The 27,068-nt window shown below is 44.8% G+C and overlaps 1 protein-coding gene across 4 annotated transcripts in view; it reads left to right on the top strand.

Annotated features, from left to right (window-relative positions):
* Positions 1 to 27,068, top strand: part of DNAJC13 (DnaJ heat shock protein family (Hsp40) member C13) — a 288,549-nt gene that overhangs the window by 133,857 nt on the left and 127,624 nt on the right. For all 4 annotated transcript variants that reach the window (XR_012231076.1, XM_073569478.1, XM_073569468.1 and 1 more), the window contains 6 exons: positions 5,419 to 5,526; positions 7,395 to 7,550; positions 9,543 to 9,599; positions 11,607 to 11,728; positions 12,252 to 12,327; positions 20,445 to 20,540. Coding sequence is in view for 3 of the 4 variants with exons in the window: in XM_073569478.1 (XP_073425579.1) it covers positions 5,419 to 5,526; positions 7,395 to 7,550; positions 9,543 to 9,599; positions 11,607 to 11,728; positions 12,252 to 12,327; positions 20,445 to 20,540 (615 nt within the window). In the remaining variant the exon portion in view is untranslated. The remainder of the gene's footprint in view (positions 1 to 5,418; positions 5,527 to 7,394; positions 7,551 to 9,542; positions 9,600 to 11,606; positions 11,729 to 12,251; positions 12,328 to 20,444; positions 20,541 to 27,068) is intronic.

Here is a 27,068-nt window from a genome sequence, read left to right on the forward strand (position 1 = left end):
GTCCCCGTATCTCTTGTTTGAAAGCAGAGGAAATGTCATGTCAACATGTCATGGCTGCAGTCAAATAACAGAGACTGGGGCAGCCAAAGATACGAACAACTGGACCCTTTGAGGGTGAGTAAAACTGAGCTTGTTTATTTTTTTTTAAGGAGGATGACCCCCCTTGATATGATTTTTTAAAAATAACTTTGTGTGCCTATTACGCTTTTACGTTCAATTTGTTTTTATTAATTTTGAAAATACAATAAAACAACATAACATACGGCCAAATATATTATGATCAAATAAGTCACGCAGGACTAAACAAAACTTGTAATGATAATAATCAGGCGGAAATATAAACAGGTCGCTCAACATTGCAGCTACAAAAAAGAAACTACCTAAATTTTAATATCAGCAAATGAAAAATTATTCTGAAAATTCCAGCATAGAGGTTAGAAAGAGAAAGAGGAAAAAAAATAAAAAAGGTAGGTAATTTTTTTTTTTTATTTTAGGGAGGGCGTGAGGATTCGAAGGGAGAAGAGGGGTGAAAGGGGGGGGGGGGGTGTAACAGGTAGAAGGGGTGTGGAAGAGGGGAGGGAGGGAAATGAGGCGACAATCTTTGAGGTAAACACAGCAACAACCCAGAAACACTTCACGAGAGAACGACCTATCTTTTGGAATAGTTTATAAAGATCCTGAAACAGTATCCAGTCACCCAACAATCTCCTAAAGCTATCACCGCGTCCAGAGCTATCGGCTGTGAGTGCTTCCATCCTACAAATAAATATTAACCATCTCTGCAAACCATTCCGACATTAGGGGAGTATGACTTGTTTTCCACCGTTGTGGAATCACTGACCGCGCTGCAGTTAAATATAAAGAGAGACTACCTTTCTTTTGAGAACCAATTGAAGAGGAAAGAATAGAAAGAAGAGCAATCATATGGCTGATCTTCAAACTTCTGCCCATTACCAAAGAGTAATTTGAAAAAACCTTATCCCAGAATGGCTTGATTCTACTGCAGTCCCACCACATGTGTATCATATTACCTCTATCTCTTCCACACTGCCATGTCGGGAACAGTTGGAAAAATAGCATGCAATTTTGAGGGATAATGATAGCATCTTGTAATTTATATATTTTTTTTTTCCTGAGCAGGACAAGCGATTGTGGAAATAGCAATCCTTTCTCCCACTCCGACTGAGATTCCCCCAAGATCCCATCCTCATGCCCAAGTGATAGCCCATTTTCCCCCGCGTGCTTCTCTGATTAGGTAGTTGTATATAACTGAAATCACATGCTTAGGCGGCGATTCCTGTAAAAATAATTTTTCAATAGGGGAAGGTGTGAAGTGGCATAAGCGGTTTAGACCCTTAGAAGATATGAGATTGCAATTGTAGATATTCAAACCAAGAAAGGACCTTGGACGAGTACTGAGCCTGCAGATAATTGATTGTTGGCAACTTACCATCAGTAAGAGCATGATGTATACGGTCCTCCACGGCCCTCTAACCGAGAAAAGTCTCTTTCAAACAACGCTGGCAAAATGACGAAGTAAAAAAAAAAAGTGATGTAAGAGGACTGATACTCCCAGAGGGAAATTTTCCCTTATAGAAAGTGTGCCATATTTTTTGAGTGTTTCTACTGTTAAATTATTTAAGCAACCCAGCCTGGAAGCCTCTGTCCACGGGATCCACGGCAAGTGCTTTAAAGGTATCTCCCCTCCTTCTTGCTCAAACTCAACCCATTGCTTCTTACCAAGACAATAATGCCAATCTATGAACCGAGCTATGGTAGAGGCTTGGAAGTATGTTTTAAATTTAGGAAGCACTGCACCACCCAATGCTTTAGGGCATGTTAAAGTTTGCATACTAATTCTAGGCCTAGATCTCCCCCCCACACAAATCTTATCATAGCAGAACGAAGCTTAACAAAAAAACAGCGGGGAGGAGATACAAGTGTGGTCTGAAAAATATATAGAAATCGAGGTAGTATATCCATTTTAATGACCTTCATCCTTCCGAACCATGATGATCTCAGTTTGCAATATAATCCGAAGTCCTTAATGGTTCGACCTAAAAGTTTTTGATAGTTAAGAGAGAAAAGTTTGAATGGGTCAGAAGGAATGAGGACTCCCAAATATTTTATGGCATCTGCACGCCATTTGGAAGGAAAGTTTGATGTTGCTAAGTAAACCTCCTCATTGGAAAGTGAAATATTCAACGCTTCTGACTTTGAATAATTCACTTAAGCCCCCGTTACACACTGCAATATCGCTAGCAATATCGCTGTAAAGTCACCGATTTTGTGACGTTGCAGCGATATTGCTAGCGATATCGCTGCATGTGATACTTGCTTCCGACCGGCTCCCCCGCTGCTCATCGTTGGTCGCGCGAGAAGCTCCTGGACCATTTCTCGTCGGGCGCTTCCTGTGGCGCCGACGCGCGAGGCGTGGAGGCGGGCGGGAGGACGTCAGGATCGCCGCGTCTGACAGGTAAGTAGCGACCCCCGACCCCTGCGATGTCCCTGGTGAGATCTGCCTGTGTGGCAGCTCACTAGAGACCACTTAGCGATGCACCAGCGATCCATATCATTGTCGGGATCGCTGATACATCGCTACGTGTAACGGTACCCTTAGATTTAGTTTCCTGAGCAACTTCAATCAATCTTTCATTACAGAGGGTAAAAAGATTTGGGGCTGTAATACATACAAAAGATCATCTGCATATAATGCTGTTTTGTAATTTGCTGAGCCTATATTTATCCCGTGTATGTTAGGATTGTTCCTAATTGCATTAGCAAGATGTTCCATCACTTCTATATAGAGCAGAGGGGACAGGGGGCGTCCCTGTCTATTTCCATTTCGATTATTGAAGGGAGAAGATAATGTTCCGTTTACCCTAACTCTTGCAGTAGGGCCTTTATATAAAGAAAGGATCTTTTGCAGATAACGTGAACCAATGCCCAACTGACACAGCACCTCTTTCATAAACCCCGAGTGGACCCTATCAAATGCGTTTTCTGCCTCGACTGATAAGAGACCTAGGGGTAAAGATTTAGATTTAGCCTTAGTGTACCGTTACACCTAGCGATGCACCAGCGATCCCGACTAGCGATATGACGCAGTCAGGATCGCTGGTGCATCGCTAGGTGGTCGCTAGTGAGCTGCCACACAGGCAGATCTCACCAGCGACATCGCTGGGGACGGGGATCGCTACTTACCTGTCAGACGCGGCGATCCTGCGTCCTCCCGCCCGGCTCCACGCGTCGCTCGTCGTCACAGCAGGAAGCGCCGCAGGAAGTGGCCGACGAGGAATGGTCCAGGAGCTTCTCGCGCGATCAGCGATAACTAGCGGGGGAGCCAGTCGGAGGTAAGTATCACATGCAGCGATATCGCTAGCAATATCGCTGTAACGTCACAAAATCAGTGACTTTACAGCGATATTGCTAGCGATATCGCAGTGTGTAACGGGGGCTTTAGAGATAATAAGAATCATCCGAATGGTTTTGTCCCTTGCCTCTCTGCCCTGCACATATCCCACCTGGTCTGTTTACTATTGCTGGTAGTAAAGGGGCTAACCTATCTGTCAATATCGTCGATAGTATTTTGATGTCCACATTTATTAGTGATATTGGTCTATAGTTGGCAGTAACTGAGGGATCTGCCTATTATGCTTTTAACATAATCTTTTCTTGTTTTGTGGTTTTGACAGCAATTAGATTACAGTTGTGTGAAAGTGTTTCCGCCCTTCCTGATTTCCTATTCTTTTTCATGTTTGTCACAATTAAATGTTTCATTCAGATCACCAGACAAATTTAAATATTAGGCAAAGATAACACTAGAAACCACGCAGTGCAATTTTTAAATGAAGGACTTTATTATTAAGGGAAAAAGAAATCCAAACCTACAGGACCCTGTGTGAAAGTGATTGCCTCTCCTTAAAGCAATGAGTTAACTATGGTTTATCACATCTTTGGGAAGCTGACTTGAAATTCCTTAGCCACATGCAGGTCCGATTACTGCCATAGCTGTTCTCGATCAAGAAATCACTTAAACAGGACCTGCCTGACAAAGTGAAGTAAACCAAAAGATCCTCAAAAGCTACATAAGCCACAGTCCAAAGAGATTCTGCAGCAAATGAGAACAAAAGTAATTGAGATCTATCAGTCTGGAAAAGATTCCAAAGTCATTTTTCAAGCTTTGGGACTCCATCAAACCACAGTGAGCACCTTTATCCACAAATGACAAAAGCATAGAACAGTGGTAAACCCTCCCAGGAGTGGCCAGCCAATTAAAATTACCCCAAGAGCGTAGCGACTACTCATCCAAAAGGTCACAGATGACTCCAGAACAACATCCAAAGAACAGCAGGTCTCGCTTGCCTTACTCAAGGTCCACCATAAGATAGAGACTGGGTTAAAAAGGTCTGCATAGTAGAGTTTCAAGACGAAAACAACTGCTGAGCAATAAAAAACATAAAGGCTCGTTTCAGTTTTGCCAGAAAACATCTTGAAAATCCCCAAGACTTTTGGGAGGATACTCTGCAGACTGATGAGCTTTTTGGAAGGGGTGTGTCCCATTACATCTGGTGTAGAAGTAACACAGCATTTCAGAAAAGGAGCGCCATCGATTTGTGACCGCAAGCTGAAGCCCTCTTGGGTTATGCAGTAGGACAATGATCCAAAACACTCCAGCAAGTCCAGCTCTGAATAACTTTAGAAAACTAAAATTAAGACATTGGAGGGTCCTAGTCAAAGTCCTGACCTTAATCCGATTGAAATACTGTTGCATGACCTTAAAATGGTGGTTCATGCTCAAACTCTCCAATGTGGCTGAATTGCAACAATTCTGCAAAAGTGAGTGGTCCAAAATTCATCCAGAGCATTGTAACCTAGTAACATAGTTATTAAGGTTGAAGGAAGACTTTAAGTCCATCTAGTTCAACCCATATCCTATCCTAACTTGCCCTTACATGTTGATCCAGAGGAAGGCAAAAAAAACCCATGTTGTAAAAGACTCATTGCCAGTTATTGCAAAATCTTGATTGCAGTTGTTGCTCAGGGTGGCCCAACCATTTATTGGGTTTAGAGGCAATCACTTTTTCAAACAGGGCCCTGTTGGTTTGGATTTCTTTTCCCTTAATAATAAAGACCTTCAGTTAAAAACTGTATTTTGTGTTATCTTTGTCTAATAATTAAATTTGTTTGGTGATCTGAAACATTTAAGTGTGACAAACATGCAAAATAATAGGAAATAAGGAATGTATAATTTGGTTTGAGGTCTACTCGCCCCCTACAGATTGACACAATCAAAATTCCAACATCTGCAGCTCACATGCTTTATGGCTGTTTCTGAATGCTAGCACATTTTTTTTTCCTTGCTTGTATATACATAGTCCAATGTTTGTTTTTTTTTTTTTGTTTTTTTTTCCTCAGCCAATGCATGATGACTATGATTTAAGGCAAGAGCAATTGAACAAAGCATCTCTTCTTTCTTCCAAAAAGTTTCTGGAAAACTTATTAGAAAAATTTAATTCCTGTGTGGTAAGTAAACCAATTTCTAATCCCCAAATCTATTGTTGTACTGTGGTTTCCCTGTGACATATTAGCCAAGAACAAGATACAGATGAGACACACTGTGTATGAGCTGCAGGATAACGTATTGTCCTTGAAAATCTCCTTTATTGTCTGTAGATTGTCACAGAATTGATTCAGTAACTATAATAAATATTGCATATGACAATCTTGTCAACCTCCCAGCAGGGCTGTGGAGTCGGTAAGCCAAACCTCCTATTTCTCAATTTCCCTGACTCTAACTTCGCAGCACTGCCTCACTACTGAGCATGTACATAAAGTGCAGCACAGATTCATCTCCACAGCACTGCCTCACTACTGAGCATGTACATAAAGAGCAGCACAGATTCATCTCCACAGCACTGCCTCACTACTGAGCATGTACATAAAGAGCAGCACAGATTCATCTCCACAGCACTGCCTCACTACTGAGCATGTACATAAAGTGCAGCACAGATTCATCTCCACAGCACTGCCTCACTACTGAGCATGTACATAAAGAGCAGCACAGATTCATCTCCACAGCACTGCCTCACTACTGAGCATGTACATAAAGTGCAGCACAGATTCATCTCCACAGCACTGCCTCACTACTGAGCATGTACATAAAGTGCAGCACAGATTCATCTCCACAGCACTGCCTCACTACTGAGCATGTGCATAAAGTGCAGCACAGAGTCATCTCCACAGCACTGCCTCATTACTGAGCATGTGCATAAAGTGCAGCACAGATCCATCTCCACAGCACTGCCTCACTACTGAGCATGTACATAAAGTGCAGCATAGATTCATCTCCACAGTGCTGCCTCATTACTGAGCATGTGCATAAAGTGCAGCACAGATTCATGTCCACAGACCTGCCTCACTACTGAGCATATACATAAAGTGCAGCATAGATTCATCTCCACAGCGCTGCCTCATTACTGAGCATGTGCATAAAGTGCAGCACAGATTCTTCCCCACAGCACTGCCTCACTACTGAGCATGTACATAAAGTGCAGCACAGATTCTTCCCCACAGCACTGCCTCACTACTGAGCATGTACATAAAGTGCAGCACAGATTCATCTCCACAGCACTGGTCACTACTGAGCATGTACATAAAGTGCAGCACAGATTCATCTCCACAGCACTGCCTCACTACAGAGCATGTACGTAAAGTGCCGCATAGATTCATCTCCGCTAAAAGCCGAGATCCTTAGATCAGGAACAGAGCAGACATTTATAGGACGTTTCATAACTTTCCAAATTATTATGAGAACACTTACAGCACATCTTGCACTGTACGCAATGTATTGTATATTTTAGGAATCTTAGCCAGTCTATTTTAAACCGACTCCACCAAAATGAACTCTGACTCCACAGCCCTGCCTTCCTAGCCAGAATTGGTTTTTAAAATGGAGCACTACTTAAAGTCTCTGGCCTCAACGATATATTTTAATGGAAACTACCTGACCGCTGTACTTAAACGTTTATTCCAGGTGCCACACTTTATCTCTCCCAGGCCACCGGCTTTCAGTCATACGTGCGTGTCCGTAGCAATTAGTCACCGCTCACAGCACTGAGTGCAGTTGCCAGAAGCACACACTGGCACTGACTGACATCCGGTACTGCAGGGCATCAGTACAGAACCGGCTGTCGGTACGATTTCTGCAAAACTCCTGGAACACACGAGTAGGGAGGAGGATTTTGTATAAACAGTCAGAGTAGTAATTGTAGTGGACAACTTCTTTAACCTCCCATGTATTAGATATTTGTGCCCTCATTATGGTGAACATATTTTATTTAATGTTGCCATTATTTAATGCAATTGTATAGTTGTTTTTTTTTCTGTTTTAGATTTATGGGACTGGCGCTTTGGTTATCAGCTCACTCTTGGATTTCCTCACCTTTGCCCTCTGTGCACCATACAGTGAGACAACAGAAGGGCAGCAGTTTGATATGCTACTTGAGATGGTGGCATCAAATGGAAGAACGCTTTTCAAGCTCTTTCAGGTATTCATTTTATAGTTTTTTTTTTTTTTTTTCTTATGCATTTTACAGCTCTAAATTTTATTCTTGTTATAAGGTGTGGCTGCACATACTGGGAGATGGATTACAGTTGTGTTTTCTCACAATAAAATTCGTTTTATTCTTAGTAAAGTGTATCTCCAGGTATGTATGCCAATGCGATCACCAGAAATTTCAATGCGAAGCCTTCAGTCCGATCGGTAAGGCAGCAAAGGTGGCGCGTGTTACTGGAGTTACTTTGTAAAGGAACACCCCAGGCCAAACTAAAGTACTGTTGTTATTAAAGGGAATCTGTCACCCTTTTTTTCAACTATTAGCTGCCGGCACTGACATCATTGGCTTATCTATAGCATTCAGTAATGCTATCGATAAGCCCCCGATGTAACCTGAAAGATAACAAAAACAAGTTAGATTATACTCACCTGGGGGGGGGGGGGCAATCCGGTCCGATGGGTGTCGCGGTCCGCCGCCTCCCATCTTCATACGATGACCGGCAGAGGTCAGGCGCCTGCGCAATGCAGTATTCTGCTCTGCCCTCAAAAGGGCAGAGCAGTGCGCCTGCACCGGAGCCACGACAGGAAGAAAAGAGGACGTCATCGTATGAAGATGGGAGGCGCCAGACCAGACCGCGACACCCATCGGACCGGACTGCCCCCCCGGGTGAGTATATTCTAAGGGCCCCGTCACACATAGCGATGCACCAGGGATCCCGACAACGATATGACCTTGTCAGGATCGCTGGTGTGTCGCTACATGATCGCTGGTGAGCTGCCAAACAGGCAGCTTCACCAGCGATCAGCACCAGCGACACGCGGGTAACAAGCGACGCACATCGCTTAGTTACCCACTGTGTACGTTAAGATACCAGTGCACTGGTGCAGGGAGCTGGTAACCAAGGTACACATCGGGTTTCTAAGTGGCGCTTAGAAACCCGATGTGTACCTTAGTTACCAGCGCCAGCTCGCTGATTGCTGGTCTCCCGCCTGTCTCACGCAGCGATGCGTGCTGGCCAGCGGGAGACCAGTGATCAAAAAAATGTCCTGGCCATTCCAGGACGATCAGCGATACCCAGCAGGGGGGCCGGTCGCTGATAGGTGTCACACACAGTGATCTTGCTGGTGAGATCGCTGTTGCGTTACAAAACTCGTGACTCAGCAGCGATCTCGCTAGCGAGATCGCTGTGTGTGACGGGGGCTTAGCTCTTTTTTTCTTATCTTTCAGGTTACATCAGGGCTTATCTGCAGCATTACAGAATGTTGTAGATAAGCCCCTGATGGTGGTGCCGGCAGCTAATAGTAGAAAAAAAGGGTGACAGATTCCCTTTAAAGGTCTAAGGGCCCCGTCACACATAGCGATCTCGCTAGCGAGATCGCTGCTGAGTCACAAGTTTTGTGACGTAACAGCGATCTCACCAGCGAGATCGCTGTGAGTGACAGCGATCAGCGACTGGCCCCCCTGCCGGGATCGCTGTATGAAAGCCCTGGACATCGCTGCGTGTGACAAGGGGGAGACCAGCGATCAGCTGGTAACTAAGGTAAACGCAGGGTTTCTAAGCACTGCACTGTGCTTAGAAACCCTCTGTGTACCTTAGTTACCAGCGCGCTGATGCAGCGAGCTGGTAACTAAGGTACACATCGGGTTTCTAAGGGACGCACGTCCCTTAGAAACCTGATGTGCACCTTAGTTACCAGCTCCCTGCATCAGTGCGCTGGTAACTAAAGTACACAGCGACGCCGCATGCTCGGCGTCGCTTGTCCTGATCGCTGGTGAAGCTGTCTGACAGCTCACCAGCGATCCTGACACGTTGATATCGTTGTCGGGATCGCTGGTGAGTCGCTTATGTGTGACGAGGCCCTAAGACTAGATTGTATTTAAAAGAACTGTGGTTGGGAATGTGATTTTGTTTTCTTCTTAAAAGTTTGTAAGTATAGATTTTGAATGCTTTTAAGCTAATGTGTTCTTACATCTTTATTGTAGCACCCTTCTATGGCTATTGTAAAGGGCGCTGGCTTAGTAATGAAGGCTATCATAGAAGTAAGTCTTTCTATGTAGTTATATTGTGCAATTAGTACTTGGAATTGGTTTATCTCTCATATTAAAAGGGTATTCTCAGGTTTTCTCTTGAGCAGCTCACAGCACGGTAGTCTTCTGTCTTCATGGCTACTTGGGTTGAGGGGTGGTGCTCCTCCTTTTTGATCCAAAAGTTTCATCCTGCTACTACACATTAAGAGTCTGTCAGTGTTTGTTCTGCACCTACACTGTTATCACTATATTGCATATAGCGGTAAGGCTATGTGCACACGTTGCGGATTCTGCTGCAGTTCCGCAGCGTTTTTGGCCCTGCGGAACTGGAGCAGTTCCGCAGACATGGTACAGTACCATGTAACCCTATGGGTTTTAAAAACCGCTGTGCTCACGCTGCGTTTTTTTCCGCGCGGTTTTGCTGCGGTTTATAAACCGCAGCATGTCAATTGTTTGTGCGGATTCCGCTGCGGTTTCACACCTTTAACATAGTAGAGGTGTGAAACCGCAGGAAAACAGCAGGTCACTTTAGCTGCGGTTTTACCTGCGGTTCCACTCGGAAAAACCCGCAGGTGAATCCGCAGTGTGTGCACATAGCCTAACAGTCCATTTGTACAGCTAAGGAAAGTGAGAGGCGTGATTAGGAGAACTGCTCTGGAAACTGACGATTCTGGGTGTTGGGGAAAATTATGATTCTGTGCCAGGGCTAAGAACCCTATCAGGAGATGATTGAGGGGAGAGATGAGCTGCAAAAATGTTATAAAGAAATCAATGGGCTGGAGAAAGGTGTCTGGGATATTAGGAGTTCACTTCTCTCCTGACATGTAACTACCACGTGCAGGCACTATTGGCCAAGCTCCTTGGAAACAAGCTGTATACTACTGCTGTTAAATCTTTTAACTTGCAAAGGATCAAGGCAGAGCAAAAAAGTCAAGTCCTTTGCAAACTTGCTAATTTTCATGCTGTCGAACTAGCTAAAGCAATTTAATAAAATGGGAATATCCCTTTAAAATAGTAAAGTAGAAAAACTAATATTGTCTCATCTTACATATAGATGCAGCAAAGATGATTTGTTATGGTTTATTAATGGTCTGATTGGGTCTATGGCTGTCCTTTTCTTCTGCTCGTGTTGTTGCATAGTGCATAGTTCAGCATTTTAGTTTTTCCCACATTTTTTCCTTATGGGGCTTGTCTCACCTTGATAACTTTTTCAAGGCCTCCTGATTGGGATTCCTCTCTATGAGCCAAACTGCTGAACTTATGACGGTCTTGGGTCTCGATTCATAAAAGCTTTTATGTAAGAATTCTGGTGTAAAAAGCTGCAAAAATTCACAATTTTGGTGAATTATGCAACTTATAGCATTCTCACACCATTTTCATCCAGCTCTGACAAAGTGGACAGAGCTGGAATGGGATGGAGCGTGGCAAGCCCCATGCGTCAAATTCATGACGTGGAACAGTGTCGTTTACTCCACAAATCTTACCAATGCCCCCGACTAAGATCTATGATGAGGCGAACACCGAGATGCCTATCACTTGTCAGACGCTCCCGATTCATTAAAAGGCGTTCACCACTTAATGAATTAGGAGCATCTGATTACAGCATGCCTCCTAATCGAGAACAACGCCTGTCTTGATGAATCAGGGCCTGAGTCTGTTCATGACCAACGTGGATGACCATTAATTTGAAATTGTAACTTGTGATTTTCCGGTAGCATATGGCTTTTAGTGAGCAGATTACGAGAACCTTTCCTGATTAACTTCACTTAAACTAATTGAGAAAAGGAAAAAAAAGATGAGAACTTGCCTCTACAAAATCAAATTCTATCGCGCATAATGAAGCAGTGGAAAAACACTCTTTTTTTTTTTTCGGATTCTATTCTTCTACGTTGTCAAAAATGTATCAAAATATTTTTAGACTGTAAGCAAACTATTTTGGTCAATGGTGCACATAAGGTAAATTTGGAGCAAACATGTTAAATTCCTATTATCATTTATTATAACACCTTTATTCTCTAGGAAGCAGACAAAGAAATTGCAACAAAAATGCAGGATCTTGCTCTCAGTGAAGGTGCCTTACCTCGACACTTGCACACGGCCATGTTTACAATAAGTGTTGATCAAAGAATGCTCACAAACCGGTGAGTGCATTGTCTTTTCTGCTTTATCACTGAGAATGAACGCATATCCTTAAGACAGAGGCGTATGCAACCAGTGGTTGTCTGGTTACTGTGCAGAAGCTCTTTATCATGTAAGCATGTTCCCCTGAAATTAGATTGTAGGAAACAGGTCCTCCTGGCAACAGATTTCCTTGTGCATTCCAAGTAGCACCATAAAAAATAATAATAATAACCACAAACCTATACCCACCTCTTCCATCCCCACTGCTCCAGCTCTGCTGCTCTTTGGTATATTGCTGGTCCCAGCTTACTTCCTTCAGGGATCATGTGCATCATTCATGTGACCTCTGCAGCCGATCACATTATTATTACTTTAAGGGAAGACCAGCACAGACCACCAGCAGAGAAGGCAATTAAAGCAGTCAGTATAGCTTTCCCTTTTATTTTTTTAACCCATTCCCTACTCTTGTCTTTTCTACGATTTTTTACAGTGTTATTTGGAGATAACAAATCAGAAAAAAGTTACTTGTTTTTTTTATTACAGACAGCTGAGTAGACATCTAGTCGGCCTATGGACTGCAGATAACGTGACATCTCTATATTTGATGAAGCGCATTTTGGTAAGACAAAGTGAGAAGAATATTTGTGTGAAAAGAGTGTTCAGAAACAATAAAAAAAAGCCAGTGTCTCCAAATTTTCTTTCGTTGAAGACTTTTCAGTTTGTGGCTTTCTTTGATTAACCTTTACAGCTATTTTTCTCTAGTCACCTTCCACGACAGCTACATCGGAGGATCTCTACCCCCGCCCTAATAGGGGACAGGAACAGGAAGAGGTTAAATATCCCTCCCCTTCCTGCAACCACCAGTGTTTTCCTGTCCCCTATGGGACAACGCTGGACCCTCGATCTTTCAATGTCCGGGTGAGGAGATCACCAGGTAAGACCTGTCTGACACTGACTGTAGACGGCATGGACGGTGATAAGCCCTCTCTCTCTGCGTCTGCAGAGCCCAGCATACCCCTTCCTACTGTAAGTAGCAGGCGTCGGCCCTGGCTATCCAGCATTATTTACTAAAATGGCGTAGCATGCCTCTCTCTAATATGGGGAGAAAAGGTCTCTGACCCTATGAGAACCAGCCACAAGTGTAAAATGTGTGCTGCCAGACTCCCTCAACATATGGGGAAAACTCTGCCCATCCTGTACAGAGAGGTCCTTCACGCTGAGCAGCCCTCTCTCCTGGATAGCCTCAAATCCCTCATAATACAGGAGGTTCACTCCTCCATGGCTCCCTTCTCCCAGACTGCCTCCCTCTAGGAGGAGGAAGAAAGCTCTGATAGAATCTGACTCAGACGAAATTCAGTCCTCGGATTCAGAGGACGCTCGGGAGATCGAGGGTTCCTCTTCCACGTCCACCCCTAAAACCAGGGAGCAAGAAATATCACTTGGTTCCGGGAATGTGGGTGAGCTAATCAGTATGGTTAAGAGCACCATAGGGGTGGAGGAGGAGGAAGTTAAATACACGGTACAGGACGAGATGTTGGGCTGAAGCCCAAAGGAGGTGTCCTGTACATGAGAACGTACAAAATCTGATCCTCCATAAAAGGAGGCCTCCATATATAAAAATGAGGGCTCCTTCCAGCTCAAAGATCCAATGGATCGAGGGGAAAAAAAAAAAATATATATATATATATATATATATATATATATATATATATATATATATATATATATTTATTTGAGAGCTTATCAAGGAAGTCCTGGGACACCTCTACAAATCTGCTAGAAAGCTAATATGGCTTTCACATGCCCTGTCTCTGTGATTACGCACAGACTCAGGACACCTTAGGGGGAAAGATACCTGACGTCCTACCAGTACTGCAGAAAGCAACGAGGTTCCTAGCCGATGCTTCCGCTGGCGGTCGCTAACAACTTGGGACCAGGCTGGGACCAGGAAGACCAGCCTGTAATTCGCAGGTCTCGGGTAATTCTTTAATGCACCGGCTCTTCTAGGCTGAGCGTGACTGCTCTCACCAGGTCCGGGTAGCCGCAAAAGCGGCCGTCCTTTCTAACTCCTCTAGAGGAGTGCCCTGGTTAAAATCCTAAGGGAGGCGACTTATCTCCAAATGGTGCGCCATCCCCTTCCAGTGCCACTATGGGTTCAAGCCTGTCCTGGATAACATCCTGGACACCGCTTCGGACAAAAGCATCTCTTCCGAAACATAGAAATCATAGGAGACGGATTTTTCGTCCCTCCCGTGACCAAACCTCTGTCAATAGCTAATCTAAGCTGAATTTGCATGCCCTCATCAGATCACAGCCGCTAAGCAGCATTCCCTGGTCCTGTTGACATAATCAGGAAGAGTATAGGGAGACAAGGGCAGGAACATCCTTGTTCCTAACCATCAACAGACCCCAGATAAGCAATGACACCCGGTTGGGGGTCGTCTCTCGCTCTTTTTTACCCGCTGGCAGTCCATCTCCACAAATCAGTGGGTCCATCATACCATATGAGATGGACTAAAAAAAAAAATTGGGTTCGAGAGTCCTTCCCCGTAATGCTTAGCGGGTAACCTCCCTACAGCCTCCACTCCTTCAGGGCTCCTTACCAAAGATCTGCTCCGGTAGAACGCGAGGGTGCCAAAGCGGGAGAAGGACATGGCCATTATGCACGTCCCTTCCTGGTGAGGAAGCCATCAGAGAAGAACCGAATCATCATAAACCTGAAGTCATTAAACGAATCGGTCCGGTACAGGCAATTCAAAATGGAGTCAATCAGGGGCAGTCCTGCTCATCGGACTGAGCTCGGTAATGGCAACGGTAGAGCTGATGGGTGCATATTACCATGTGCCAATCCATCCGACCACGTATCTCTCTACAGGTACTGTCACACTTAGCGATGTACCAGCGATCCCGACCAGCGATATGACGCAGTCAGGATCGCTGGTACATCGCTAAGTGGTCGCTAGTGAGCTGCCACACAGGCAGATCTCACCAGCGACATTGCTGGGGATGGGGGTCGCTACTTACCTGTCACACTAGGCGATCCTGCGTCCTCCCGCCCGGCTCCACGCTCGTCTCTCCACAGGAAGCGCCGCAGGAAGCTGACGACGAGAAACAGTCCTGGACGTTCTCGCGCGATCAGTGATAACCAGCGGGGGAGCGGGTTGTAGGTAAGTTTAAGACATAGCGATATCGCTAGCAATATCGCTATAACGTCACAAGTTATGGCGATATTGCTAGCGATATCGCTTAGTGTCACAGTTCCTTAAGATCATGGCGGAAGCAGTGATTTTCATCCGGCACCAGGGGATAGGCATTATCCCATATCTGGACGACTTCCTCTTCTCTATACCATCTATCTCGTGTCAGAAGATGGACGTAGGAAAGACCCGGGGATATTAAGATCCCTGGGTTGGATACCGAACCTGGTCTATCCCTCCACGAGAGGGAAGCTTCTGGGAGTTCTCTGTGACTCAAGGGGATAGACATCCTTCCTACCTATGGTTTGTCAGGTCGACCTTGTCCACCAAGGACCTGGTTCAGGACTAGCGGGCATTGACCCTTAGAGTCAATGTATGCTCTAGGATCTCAGACCACATGCACCCAGGTGGTTTCTTGGGCTCAGGCCCACAAAGCCACGTGCTTTTACATTCCAGAATCCGCCTGGCCTACGCGGTTACAAATTCCATTGTCCTGAAGGATTCCCCCTCCCTGGTCAGGTTAAACCGGCCCTGAGGTGGTGGTTGAACTACCGAAATCTTCAGAAGGGACTCAGCCGGATTCAGCTTCCCCTGAAAACACTCCGCTCAGATGCCAGCCAACGAGGCGGGGGCTCAGTAGTAGAGAGATCCTATTTTCAGGGGCGATGGCTGCCGAGCATCAGCACCAGTTCCTCGAATCTGAGAGAACTGAAGGCGGTAGGAAAAGCGCTAAAAGTCGTCATCATCGCTAATCCAAAATCGCCACGTCTGCATGTACTCGGACAACATGACCACAGTGGCCTATCTCCAGCCAATGGGGTACGAAGTACGCCGGCCTGAAAGCAATAGCAACAAGGATCTTCTCCTGGTCAGGGCGTCTGAAAGGATCAGACAACACCCAGGCAGATTTCTTCAGTCGAGAAGATGTTCATCCGGAGGAGTGGCGCCTGGACCATGTGGTATTCATGTCCCTAGCCTCAAGATGGGGTGGAGGTGGACCTAGCCGCCAACAGGCAAAATGCGAAGACCGGTATTCGTCTCCCTCAACCACATGGACGGAGTGCAAGGAATAGGTGCCCTTCACCCAATGGTGGGATTCCAACCTCGCATATACCTGCCCACCCACACCGATGCGGGCAAAAAACATCTCAGGAAATCCAGACGGACCGAGTTCCCACAATACTAATCGCCCCGCGGTGGCCCGGAAGATGTGGTACAGTGCCCTACCTGCCATGGCCCAGGAAGGTCCTGGCTTCTGCCCCAAAAAGGGTGACCTCCTTCACCAAGGTCCTCTGCTACACCCAGACGTAGGCAAAGGGAACCTGGCAGCAAGGTTATTGAGGCCGAATTCCTAAGAGCCAAATAGCTCTCGGATAGGGTAATCCAAACCCTTCAGGAAAGCCAAAAATCAATAACCAAGGCCATCTATGCCAAGGTCTGGGAAAAGTTTACGCCCTGGTGCTCTCCAGGCACCCCTGATCCCTTCCATCTCCGTGCAGCACAGACCCTAGATGTTTACAAAAGGTCTGGAACAGAGCCTTATCCCCAGCACTAAAGGTATAAATATCAGCTCTTAGCACCTTTTTTGATCTTGACCTGGCCAGCCACCGCTGGATCCTACGGTTTATGGCTTCGGCAGCCGGGATTCGTCCTATACTCCGCAGTCAGGGGCCTCCTTGGGATCTCAACACCGTGCTCAAACCTAAGATCCATTTGAGCCTCTAGATTCCTTGACCATGGAAACCTAACCCTTTAACCGTCCTCTTAGTCGCAATTACTGAGGCTAGACGTATGGGAGAATTGCAGGCCCTGTCAATTCAAGAAGCTTACCTTGCAATCATTACAGATATTATCTTGAGATTAGATCATGCCTGTCTTCTCAAAATTTCATAGGAATCAGGACTTTGTACTGTCCTCATTCGGCCCAAGCTCTTCCAACCCTAAGGAAGAGACCTTCCACACTCTCGACATTTGCAGAGTGGTCCTGTCTATCGACAGAGTGAAGCCTAGCGGATTCACCAGATTCTATTCATCCAGTTCTCAGGAGAAAAGGCAAAAAGGAGTCAAAGAACACGATCGCGAATTGGATCACACAATCTATCTGCCTGACTTGCGCATCACAGAAGCTGGCTCCACCTGCCTCACTGAGGCACATTCTACCCATGCGATAGCTACGTCATGAGCAAAAAAAAAAAGAAGGGGAATGCTTCGTCAGAGCGAATATGCAGAACCGCCCCTGGTCGTCCATCCACACGTTCACCAGGCATTACAGGCTAAATTTCAATGGGGATTTAACATTTGGCAGACGAGTGCTGCAGGCCGTGATTCCCTCCCTAAAGAAATTGTCTGTTGGTATTACTCCGATGTAGCTGTCGTGGAAGGTGACTAGAGAAAATAGAATTAGACTTGCCAGTAATTCGGTTTCTAGGAACCTTCCACGACAGCACTAATTTCCCTCCCTATCTGATATTCTTATTGGATGATTCCTGCACTTTGGTGGTAACCATTCATACTGGTGTCCAGGAAAACACTGGTGGTTGCAGGAAGGGGAGGGATATTTAACCTCTTCCTGTTCCTGTCCCCTATTAGGGCGGGGTAGACATCCTCCGATGTAGCTGTCATGGAAGGTTCCTAGAAACTGAATTACCGGTAAGTCTAATTCTATTTTAGAGATGCAGCCATTTTTGTTTTATTTTTTGTTTTGTTAGACCTCTGTTTTTGCTCTGATCATTAATTTTTACGATATTCCACTTTACAGTAAAAATAACTTTTATACAGGTTGGTATGGGAAGGGCAGGAGTGGGAAAATTGTTTTTCTGTCAAGGGCCATCTAGATATTTATACAATCGGGCCGTACAAAATTATCAATGTGAAATTGATCCTGTAATATTTGGTCAAACAGTTTGTTCATCCCTAATTGCTGGAGCTGTTTCTCTTTGGTGAGGCGTGTGATTTTAGCTGGTATTGAAGTTGCTAATTGCAACTGCTTTTCAAAGTTGGTGTCGGTCTGGAGCATAGTTGACTGTTTGCGATTAGGGATGAGCGAGTAGTGAAATACTCGGACTCGTTGTACTCGTTACGAGTACCTCCTAATACTCGGGTACTCATAGCGAGTCCAATGTAAGTCTATGGGAAATGCGAGTAATGGGCTGTGTGTGCTGGGCTGGGCAGGAACTGTGCGAAGAGTGTGGTGGGCTGTGCGGGACAGACTGTGGTGGGCTGTGCGGGACAGACTGTGGTGGGCTGTGCGGGACAGACTGTGGTGGGCTGTGCGGGACAGACTGTGGTGGGCTGTGCGGGACAGACTGTGGTGGGTTGTGCGGGACAGACTGTGGTGGGTTGTGCGGGACGGGCTGTGGTGGGCTGTGCGGGACGGGCTGTGGTGGGCTGTGCGGGACGGGCTGTGGTGGGCTGTGCGGGACGGGCTGTGGTGGGCTGTGCGGGACGGGCTGTGGTGGGCTGTGCAGGATGGACTGTGGTGGGCTGTGCCGAATATTGCAGGGCAAGTAGTGAAATACTCGCCAGGATTCGAGTACCGCATTACTCGCCGAGTACTGAACCCTAACGAGTATACTCGCTCATCCCTATTTGCGATACATTTTGTTATAAACTGATTGCAGCAGTAAGTTGTTCTGAACACAGATGTACATTACATTACGCTGCATGTGGCCTCTTGGTGAACCTTGGTCAAAGTTAAACAATAGTTTTGACCAGGGGTGTCCAAACTTTTACATGCCACTGTATATAGGAGACACTGGGGAAGGGGAAGGTATATATAAGTATCACATAGAATACACTGGGACTGAAGTATATATTACATAGGAGAGAGTGCGGCGTACATTGCATAGGAGATGGTGCGGCTTACATTACATAGGAGACTGTGCAGTTGGGAAATTAAGTATGTGATACACTGCCAATTTTTGCAAGTTTTCCCACCTACAAAGAATGGAGACGTCTGTAATTTTTATCGTAGGTATACTTCAGCTGTGAGAAACAGAATCTAAAATAAATTTAAAAAATCCAGAAAATCGCATTGTATGATTTTTACATACTTAATTTGCATTTTATTGCATGAAATATTAGATCACCTACCAACCTGCAAGAATTCTGACTCTCACAGACCTGTTTTTCTTTAAGAAGCCCTTCTACTCTGCACTCATTACTTGTATTAATTGCACCTGTTTGAACTCATTACCTGTATAAAAGACACCTGTCTACACACTCAATCACACTCCAACTGCTCCACCATGGTCAAGACCAAAGAGCTGTCTAAAAAAGCCAGACACAAAAATTGTAGAACTGCACAAGACTGGGATGGGCTACAGTATAATAGCCAAGCAGCTTGGAGAGAAGGCAACAACTCTACATTGCATAGGAGATAGTGGGGCTAGTGTATGCATAATAAAGGAGACAGTGGGGCTGATGTATACATCATAAAGCTGACACTACGACTGCTGGCTTCATCAGAGGATTGGTGGCCCTTCGTGCACTAACTTCTCCCATAAAGAACGTCTTGGCATGAGGACATAATCCTTCCATTACATGCGTCGCAGCATTCAATAATAAACGCTGCATGTGTGTGCTTGCAGTGTAGGGAGGAATTTAGGAGCTGGCAGATGGCAAAACTGGCCTGGTGACCAAAGTACTGCTGTCCCCGGCAATCTCTCCGGGGGCCGATGAAAACGACATTGTGACATGGAGGTTCCCTGCCCCTGGGTTAGGGTTGATATCAAAGTAATGTAATGTTTTTTTTATGTACAACTTTAAAAATTTGGTTTCCTTTTGTTCTGTTTCTTTTCTTTATGGCCTATTCTGCCTGCTGTTTTGTTAGTTATTACATTTTGTTGGATATTTTGGCCTTCATATTGGATATAATATTTTATTATACTCATTCGGATAATGACCAAACATGTTAAGATTTGTTTCTGAACATATGAGCCCATGCCAATTTTATTGATTAGTCTATGATTAGAGTATAGGAAGTTGTTATAATCTTAGTTACAGCTTGTGACTGATCACAGTGTCCTTATAATGAAACTAAAGCATAGACTGATGCTCTGAAAATGTTTACATCTTCACAACCATTTGTAATGTATTTATACATTTTTATACTTTGAAGCCATATATCTCAGTAAGCTTTTTTTTTTTTTTTAACTTTCATAACACCGTTTAAGTCACTAATACATAAATACTTGAACCCCCCCCCGTGGACTCGAAAATCCAGTAAAAGTGGTGCCCTCTTACCTGCCTGTTTCAGTAACTATCTGTATTCCCCATTAAATCCCTGTTCCAGAGCACATTTTATTAGAAGGGCTATTTGTGTAATCCTTTAGCGATCCTCTTGGAAATACAAATAAATGACTTTCTGTATCGGATGCTTTGCTGCACACTGTGATACTTATTGGAGGCAGCGCATGTATGATGCATGGTCACTGGGCCGAGATAGGAAATTCATAATCATTGTAACAGCTCCAGCATTAAGGTAATTATTGTTCCTTGTGATGAGGTTGAACTAGAAGGGTTTCTTTCTTTTCCTCAGCCCCCAGGTTTGCTGGCATACCTGGATAGTAAAGATCCTGTTCCAGAAAAAGATATTGACCGAATGCACATCAGGGATAATCTGAAAATTGCTTCTGTAAGTTTTTCTGCATTTCTTCGCTTGTATTTCTTTTGTACGCTGCAGACCAAAGCCAATACAAGGCCTGCCAGCCATGTCCAAACCATCTGTGTCTTACACTAGGAGACTACAACCTTTCAGCAGCCTTTTTGCTAATGGGTCCTGTTGTCCATAAATCCCCTTTAGGTTTCGGGTTATTGATGGCAACTCCTAAAAAGTAAGAAAGTATAAAGGGTGATTTCTGAAGCAGTGCACTGCATGGCAATCAGTGAATCATACTACTAGCAAAGCCCCTGTCCGAGTTTTCTGTTTTAGTGATGCTATTGAGTGAGAAGCTGCTGATTGACACCATCCATTACTCATAAATGTATCAACCCCAAAACCTTAGAGGAACTGTCGCCCGATTACATAATACAAACTCACAACACAAAAAACCCTGATTAAAGTGTCTGTCCAGTACCTCTATATTGATACCCTATACTTAAGATAGGTCATCAATATCAGATCAGGGCGGTGTGACAGCGGTTATGGGTGGCGTCGGCTGCCAAATGTGGTCAGTTGCAGAGCTCCATCAGCTGACTAGTAGCCACAGTCAGGTAATGCACATCTGTTCCTGTTCATATGAATGAGTGGATCTGCAGTACTTCTCAGTGGCCACTATTACAGCTGACACAGGTGTGGTGTTCCGCCCCTCAACTGATCACATCCGGCCGGCAGTGGCACTGGGAACAGCTGATCTGTGGGGGTGATGGGAGTTGCACCCCCACTGATCTTATATTGATTACATATTTTAAGAATAGGTCAATATAATTGTACTGAACAACCTGTTTAATAAATAGATATTTAAACCTGATGAGGCTGGTGTAAATACTTTGACAATCCATGAAATAATGGCTGCATAATCCTCTGCAAGGTTTCAAGATTGATATAAGGCTATGTGCCCATGTTAGCGTTTTAAAACGCTCAAAAAAAACGGACTCCTTCCCAGAAAACGCACGTTTTATTTCCGCGCGTTTTTGATGCGTTTTTTTCCGCGCGTTTTCTGGGAACATTGCAAACATCTAAAAACGCGGACCTATGCGGAAAAGAATGAGCATGCTGCGTTTTTAGCCACTAAGGCTGGTTTCACATTTGCGTTTTTTTGCGCTGGAAAAAAACGCATACGTGCGCATGCGTTTTTTCCCCTATATTTAACATGGGTGCGCATACCTGCGCGCTGGTAAGCGCACGTATGCGATTTTCATGCGCTGCGTTTTTTTGGGGTGTGCGTTTGTATTTTCCAGACGCAGCATGTTGCATTTTTTGGCCCTGCAAAAAAGCGCATGCGCATGTTTTGCGCTAAAAATGGCCATTATAGCCTATGGATGCGCATACGTGTGCACTGGCATGCTCATGTATGCGTTTTTTTGCACATGCGTTTTTTTTTGTTAACCATGGAATTTAGGGGTTTGGGTTAGAGTTAGGGTTAGTTAAGGGGGTTTAGGGTTAGGGTCAGGGTCAGGGTTAGGGTCAGGGTTAGGGTTAAGTATGGTTTGGTTAAGGGTTAGGGTCAGGGTTAGGGTTAAGTATGGTTTGGTTAAGGGTCAGGGTTAGGGTTAGGGTCAGGGTTAGGGTTAGGGTCAGGGTTAGGGTTAGGGTCAGGGTTAGGGTCAGGGTTAGGGTTAAGGTCAGGGTTAGGGTTAGTTAGGGTTTGGGTTAGGGTTAAGTATGGTTTGGTTAAGGGTTAGGGTCAGGGTTAGGGTTAAGTATGCTTTGGTTAAGGGTTAGGGTCAGGGTTAGGGTTAGGGTTAGGGTTAGGGTCAGGGTTAGGGTTAGGGTCAGGGTTAGGGTTAGGGTCAGGGTTAGGGTTAGGGTTAGGGTTAAGGTCAGGGTTAGGGTTAGTTAGGGTTTGGGTTAGGGTTAAGTATGGTTTGGTTAAGGGTTAGGGTCAGGGTTAGGGTTAGGGTCAGGGTTAGGGTCAGGGTTAGGGTTAGTTAGGGTTTAGGGTTTGGGTTAGGGTTAAGTATGGTTTGGTTAAGGGTTAGGGTCAGGGTCAGGGTTAGGGTCAGGGTTAAGGTCAGGGTTAGGGTTAGTTAGGGTTTAGGGTTTGGGTTAGGGTTAAGTATGGTTTGGTTAAGGTTTAGGGTCAGGGTCAGGGTCAGGGTTAAGGGTTAGGGTTAGGGTTAGTAAAGTCATGGTTTGGGTTAGTGTGAGGGGCCACCTAATGTTGGAAAAAAACGCAAACGTGGTAAAAACGCACTAAAAACGCATACAAACGCATAAAAACGCTGCGTTTTTTTCATGCATGCTCATAAAAATGCTTGAAAAAAACGCAGCAGTTGTATGCTTTTGTATGCGTTTTTTCAATGCGTTTTTTTGCGGGAAAAACGCGCTGCAAAAAAAAGCAAGTGTGAAACTAGCCTAAGCGTTTTCTGAGCGGAAAAAAAACGCATGCATTGGCACAAAAATGCATTAAATTTAATGGGAAGCTTTTTTTAAGCATTTCTGAAGCGTCTGATCTGGCACAAACGCTTAAACGCAACGTGGGCACACAGCCTAAAAGAACAGTTGGAGGCAAAATGCTATTGCTAATATTGAGTTTATCTTGCCATTCGGACATGGATTTTCAAAGTAAGTACACCAATCACATTAGGCTTAAAAAAAATCTAGTTACAGTTTACAAAACCTACAAAAGACAAAATGAGAAAAACCCTGCTGTAATTAAATAAAAAGCAAAAGTGCATTTAAGTAATTCAGAGTTCTTAGTAATAAATTTAATTAAATTACTTAATGCACTTTTGCTTTTTATTTATTTAATTACAGCAGGGTTTTTCTCATTTTTTTTCTTTTGTAGATTTTGTATGCTTTATGGCCAATGTGAACATGCGTCTATATGCTACATGTATACCAACTCAAATCCAGCTCAATTTTTGTGTTTTCTACAGTTTGTAGTTTGAAATCTGGTGACAGGTCTACTCTGTGTCCTTTTTATGCAACATTCATTGGGCTACATTGAAAAGCCAAGATACATGCATGCATTATTTCCTTGATTGATGTAAGGAACACTCCAGTAAAATCTGGGGATAATTCAGGTCTTGAAGAGTTAAGATCATAACGTCTATCATTGGTGTGATGCACCACCTCACAACACATACAGTGGGGGAAAAAGTATTTAGTCAGCCAGCAATTGTACAAGTTCTCCCACTTAAAAAGATGAGAGAAGCCTGTAATTGACATCACTGTAGACCACAACTATGAGAGTCAAAATGAGGAAACTAATGCAGAAAATCACCTTGTCTGATTTGGCAACATTTATTTTGCAAATTATGGTGGAAAATAAGTATTTGGTCACCTAAAAATATGCAAGATTTCTGGCTCTCACAGACCTGTAACTTCTTTAAGAGGCTCCTCTGTCCTCCACTCATTACCTGTAGTAATGGCACCTGTCTGAACTTGTTATCAGTATAAAAGACACCTGTCCACAACCTCAGTCACACTCCAAACTCCACTATGGTGAAGACCAAAGAGCTGTCGATGGAACCAGAAACAAAATTGTAGCCCTGCACCACGCTGGGAAGACTGATCTGTAATAGGCAAGCAGCTTGGTGTGATGAAATCAACTGTGGGAGTAATAATAAGAAAATGGAAGACATACAAGACCACTGATAAACTCCCTCGATCTGGGGCTCCACGCAAGATCTCACCACTTGGGGTCAAAATGATCACAAGAACATTGAGCAAAAAACCCAAAACCACACGGCGGAGCCTAGTGAATGACCTGCATAGAGCTGGGACTACCGTAACAAAGGCTACCTTCAGTAACACACTACGCCGCCAGGGACTCAGATTCTGCAGTACCAGACATGTTCCCTTAAAGGGAATCTGTCACCCCTTTTATGAGATATCATATAATGATATAATTCAATTCTGTGTCACATAAGGATTCTCTTAGTACTTTTGCTTCCCCCTGACCCCGCACCTTTCATGCATAAATACCTTGTTTATATCGGTTCAGATGTATGTAAACTGCCGCTGTCCGGTCTGCTGGGCGGGGCTTATTCACCTGCTCCCTCCCCTCCCTGTCTTGCTCTACTCATTTCTTCTTGTGTAGAGCAAGACAGGGAGGGGGGGAGCAGTTGAATAAGCCCCGCCCATCGGACCGGACAGCAGCAGTTTACATACATCTGAACCGATATAAAAAAGGTATTTATGCATGAAAGGTGCATGAAAGAGAATCCTTATGTGACACACAATTGAATGATATCATTATATGATATCTCAAAAAAGGGGTGACAGATTCCCTTTAAGCCAGTACACATTCAGGCCCGTCTGAAGTTTGCTAGAGAGCATTTCGATTATCCAGAAGAGTATTGGGAGAATGTCATATGGTCTGATGAAACCAAAGTAGAACTGTTTGGTAGAAACAAAACTCATGTTTGGAGGAGACAGAATGCTGAGTTGCATCCAAAAAACACCATATCTACTGTGAAGCATGGAGTGGCAACATCATGCTTTGGGGCTGTTTCTCTGCAAAGGGACAAGGACGACTGATCCGTGTACACGAAAGAATGAATGGGGCAATGTATCGTGAGATTTTGAGTGCAAACCTCCATCAATTAGGTTCAATGCAAGGGCATTGAAGATGAAATGTGGATGGGTCTTTCAGCTTGATAATGATCCCAAGTACACCACCAGGGCAACGAAGGAGTGGCTTCGTAAGGAGCATAGGAAGGTCCTGGAGTGGCCTAGCCAGTCTCCAGATCTCAGCCTCATAGAAAACCTTTGGAGGGATTTGAAAGTTTGTGTTGCCCAGCGACAGGCCCAAAAGATCACTGCTCTAGAGGAGATCTGCATAGAGGAATGGGCCAATATACCACCAACAGTGTGTGCCAACCTTCTAAAGACTTAAGGGCCTGTCACACTAAGCGATATCGCTAGCAATATCGCTATAACGTCACTGGTTTTTGTGACGTTATAGCGATATTGCTAGCGATATCGCTATGTGTGATACTTGCCTCTGACAGCTCCCCCGCTGGTTATCGCTGATCGCGCGAGAACGTCATGGACCGTTTCTCGTCTTCAGCTTCCTGCTGTGGAGACAAGCGTTGCGTGGACGCGGGCGGGAGGACGTCAGGATCGCCTCGTCTGACAGGTAAGTAGCGACCCCCGACTGCTGCTATATCGCTGGTGAGATCTGCCTGTGTGGCAGCTCACTAGCGACCACTTAGCGATGCACCAGCAATCCTGACCGCGTCATATCGCTGGTCGGGATCGCTGGTGCATCGCTAAGTGTGACAGTACCTTTACAGAAAACGTTTGACCTCTGTCATTGCCAAGAAAGGATATATAACAAAATATTGAGATGAACTTTTGTTAATGACCAAATACTTGTTTTCCACCATAATTTGCAAAATATTGCCAAATCATACAAGGTGATTTTCTGGATTTGTTTTCTCATTTTGACTCTCATAGTTGTGGTCTACAGTGATGTGCAAATTAATTGGAACAAAGCATTTTTTAGGTAAAATCGTAAGTTGGTTACCAGTCAGTGATTCAAACCAGTTTTAACTGCTTTGAACATGCACTCACACCTGTTCAAAGCAGTTAAAATTGGTTTGAATCACAGACTGGTAACCAACTTACAATTTTACTTAAAAGAATGTTTTGTCCCAATTAATTTGCACAGCACTGTACCTATGATGTCAATTACAGGCCTCTCTCATCTTTTTAAGTGGAAGAACTTGTACAATTGGTGGCTGACTAAATACTTTTCTTTATCGCCTTATTGGGGGACACAGAATACCATGGGTGTATGCTGCTGCTGCTAGGAGGCTGACACTATGCAAAACAAGAAAATTGGCTCCTCCCCGGCAGTATACACCCACCGACAGGCACTAGGCACCTCAGTTTGTGCTTAGTGTCTGTAGGAGGCGGACCGGGATCTTCCCAGATCCGCAATTAACCTTTCTTTCCTTTAGGTGTTCTAATGGAACCTTTTTAATTTTTGGTCTTTTGTTTTAGCAGATTCAACTCGGGAAACAGGGTGGAGGTTCACTCTGCTTTCCCATATCAGGCGGCTGAGCGAGCAGTGTGGCTGATCCCACATCGCAACTCTCAGTACGCTGGCAGGACTGTTTCCCATATCACCTCCTGGTGCTATGGGATGTGGACAGGTGGCTGGTCCTTGCCAAAATCCCCCTCCTCACCCCTCTCTCGGGACAGGGCTGAGAGGAAGACGGCGATCGCAGGATTCCCCTCGCCATCAAGAGGTTCATGCAGTCTTCTGCAGGATGCGGGTACAGAGGACAGCGACTTGCCACTACTCTTGTGGGGCCCCTGTGACCACCCTCTTCAGGGACAGCAGGTAAGTGCCTGTATGACCCCTTCAGCCCGCAGCATCACCTGAGGCACATCGATGGAGGAACAGCAGATCTCATTTTTAAATCTCCCGCCCTCCCTCCCTGCCTGACGGGCGCCGCTCTCATCAGCCGCGCGGCTCTCCATAGATACTCAAGTACTTAAGACAGAGTTTTCTATCCCTGTCCTCACAGCTGGGCAGGTTTTTTT

The sequence above is a fragment of the Dendrobates tinctorius genome, unplaced genomic scaffold (genome assembly GCF_039654945.1).
Source record: "Dendrobates tinctorius isolate UK_male_01 unplaced genomic scaffold, ASM3965494v1 ptg000005l, whole genome shotgun sequence".
NCBI lineage: Eukaryota > Metazoa > Chordata > Amphibia > Anura > Dendrobatidae > Dendrobates > Dendrobates tinctorius.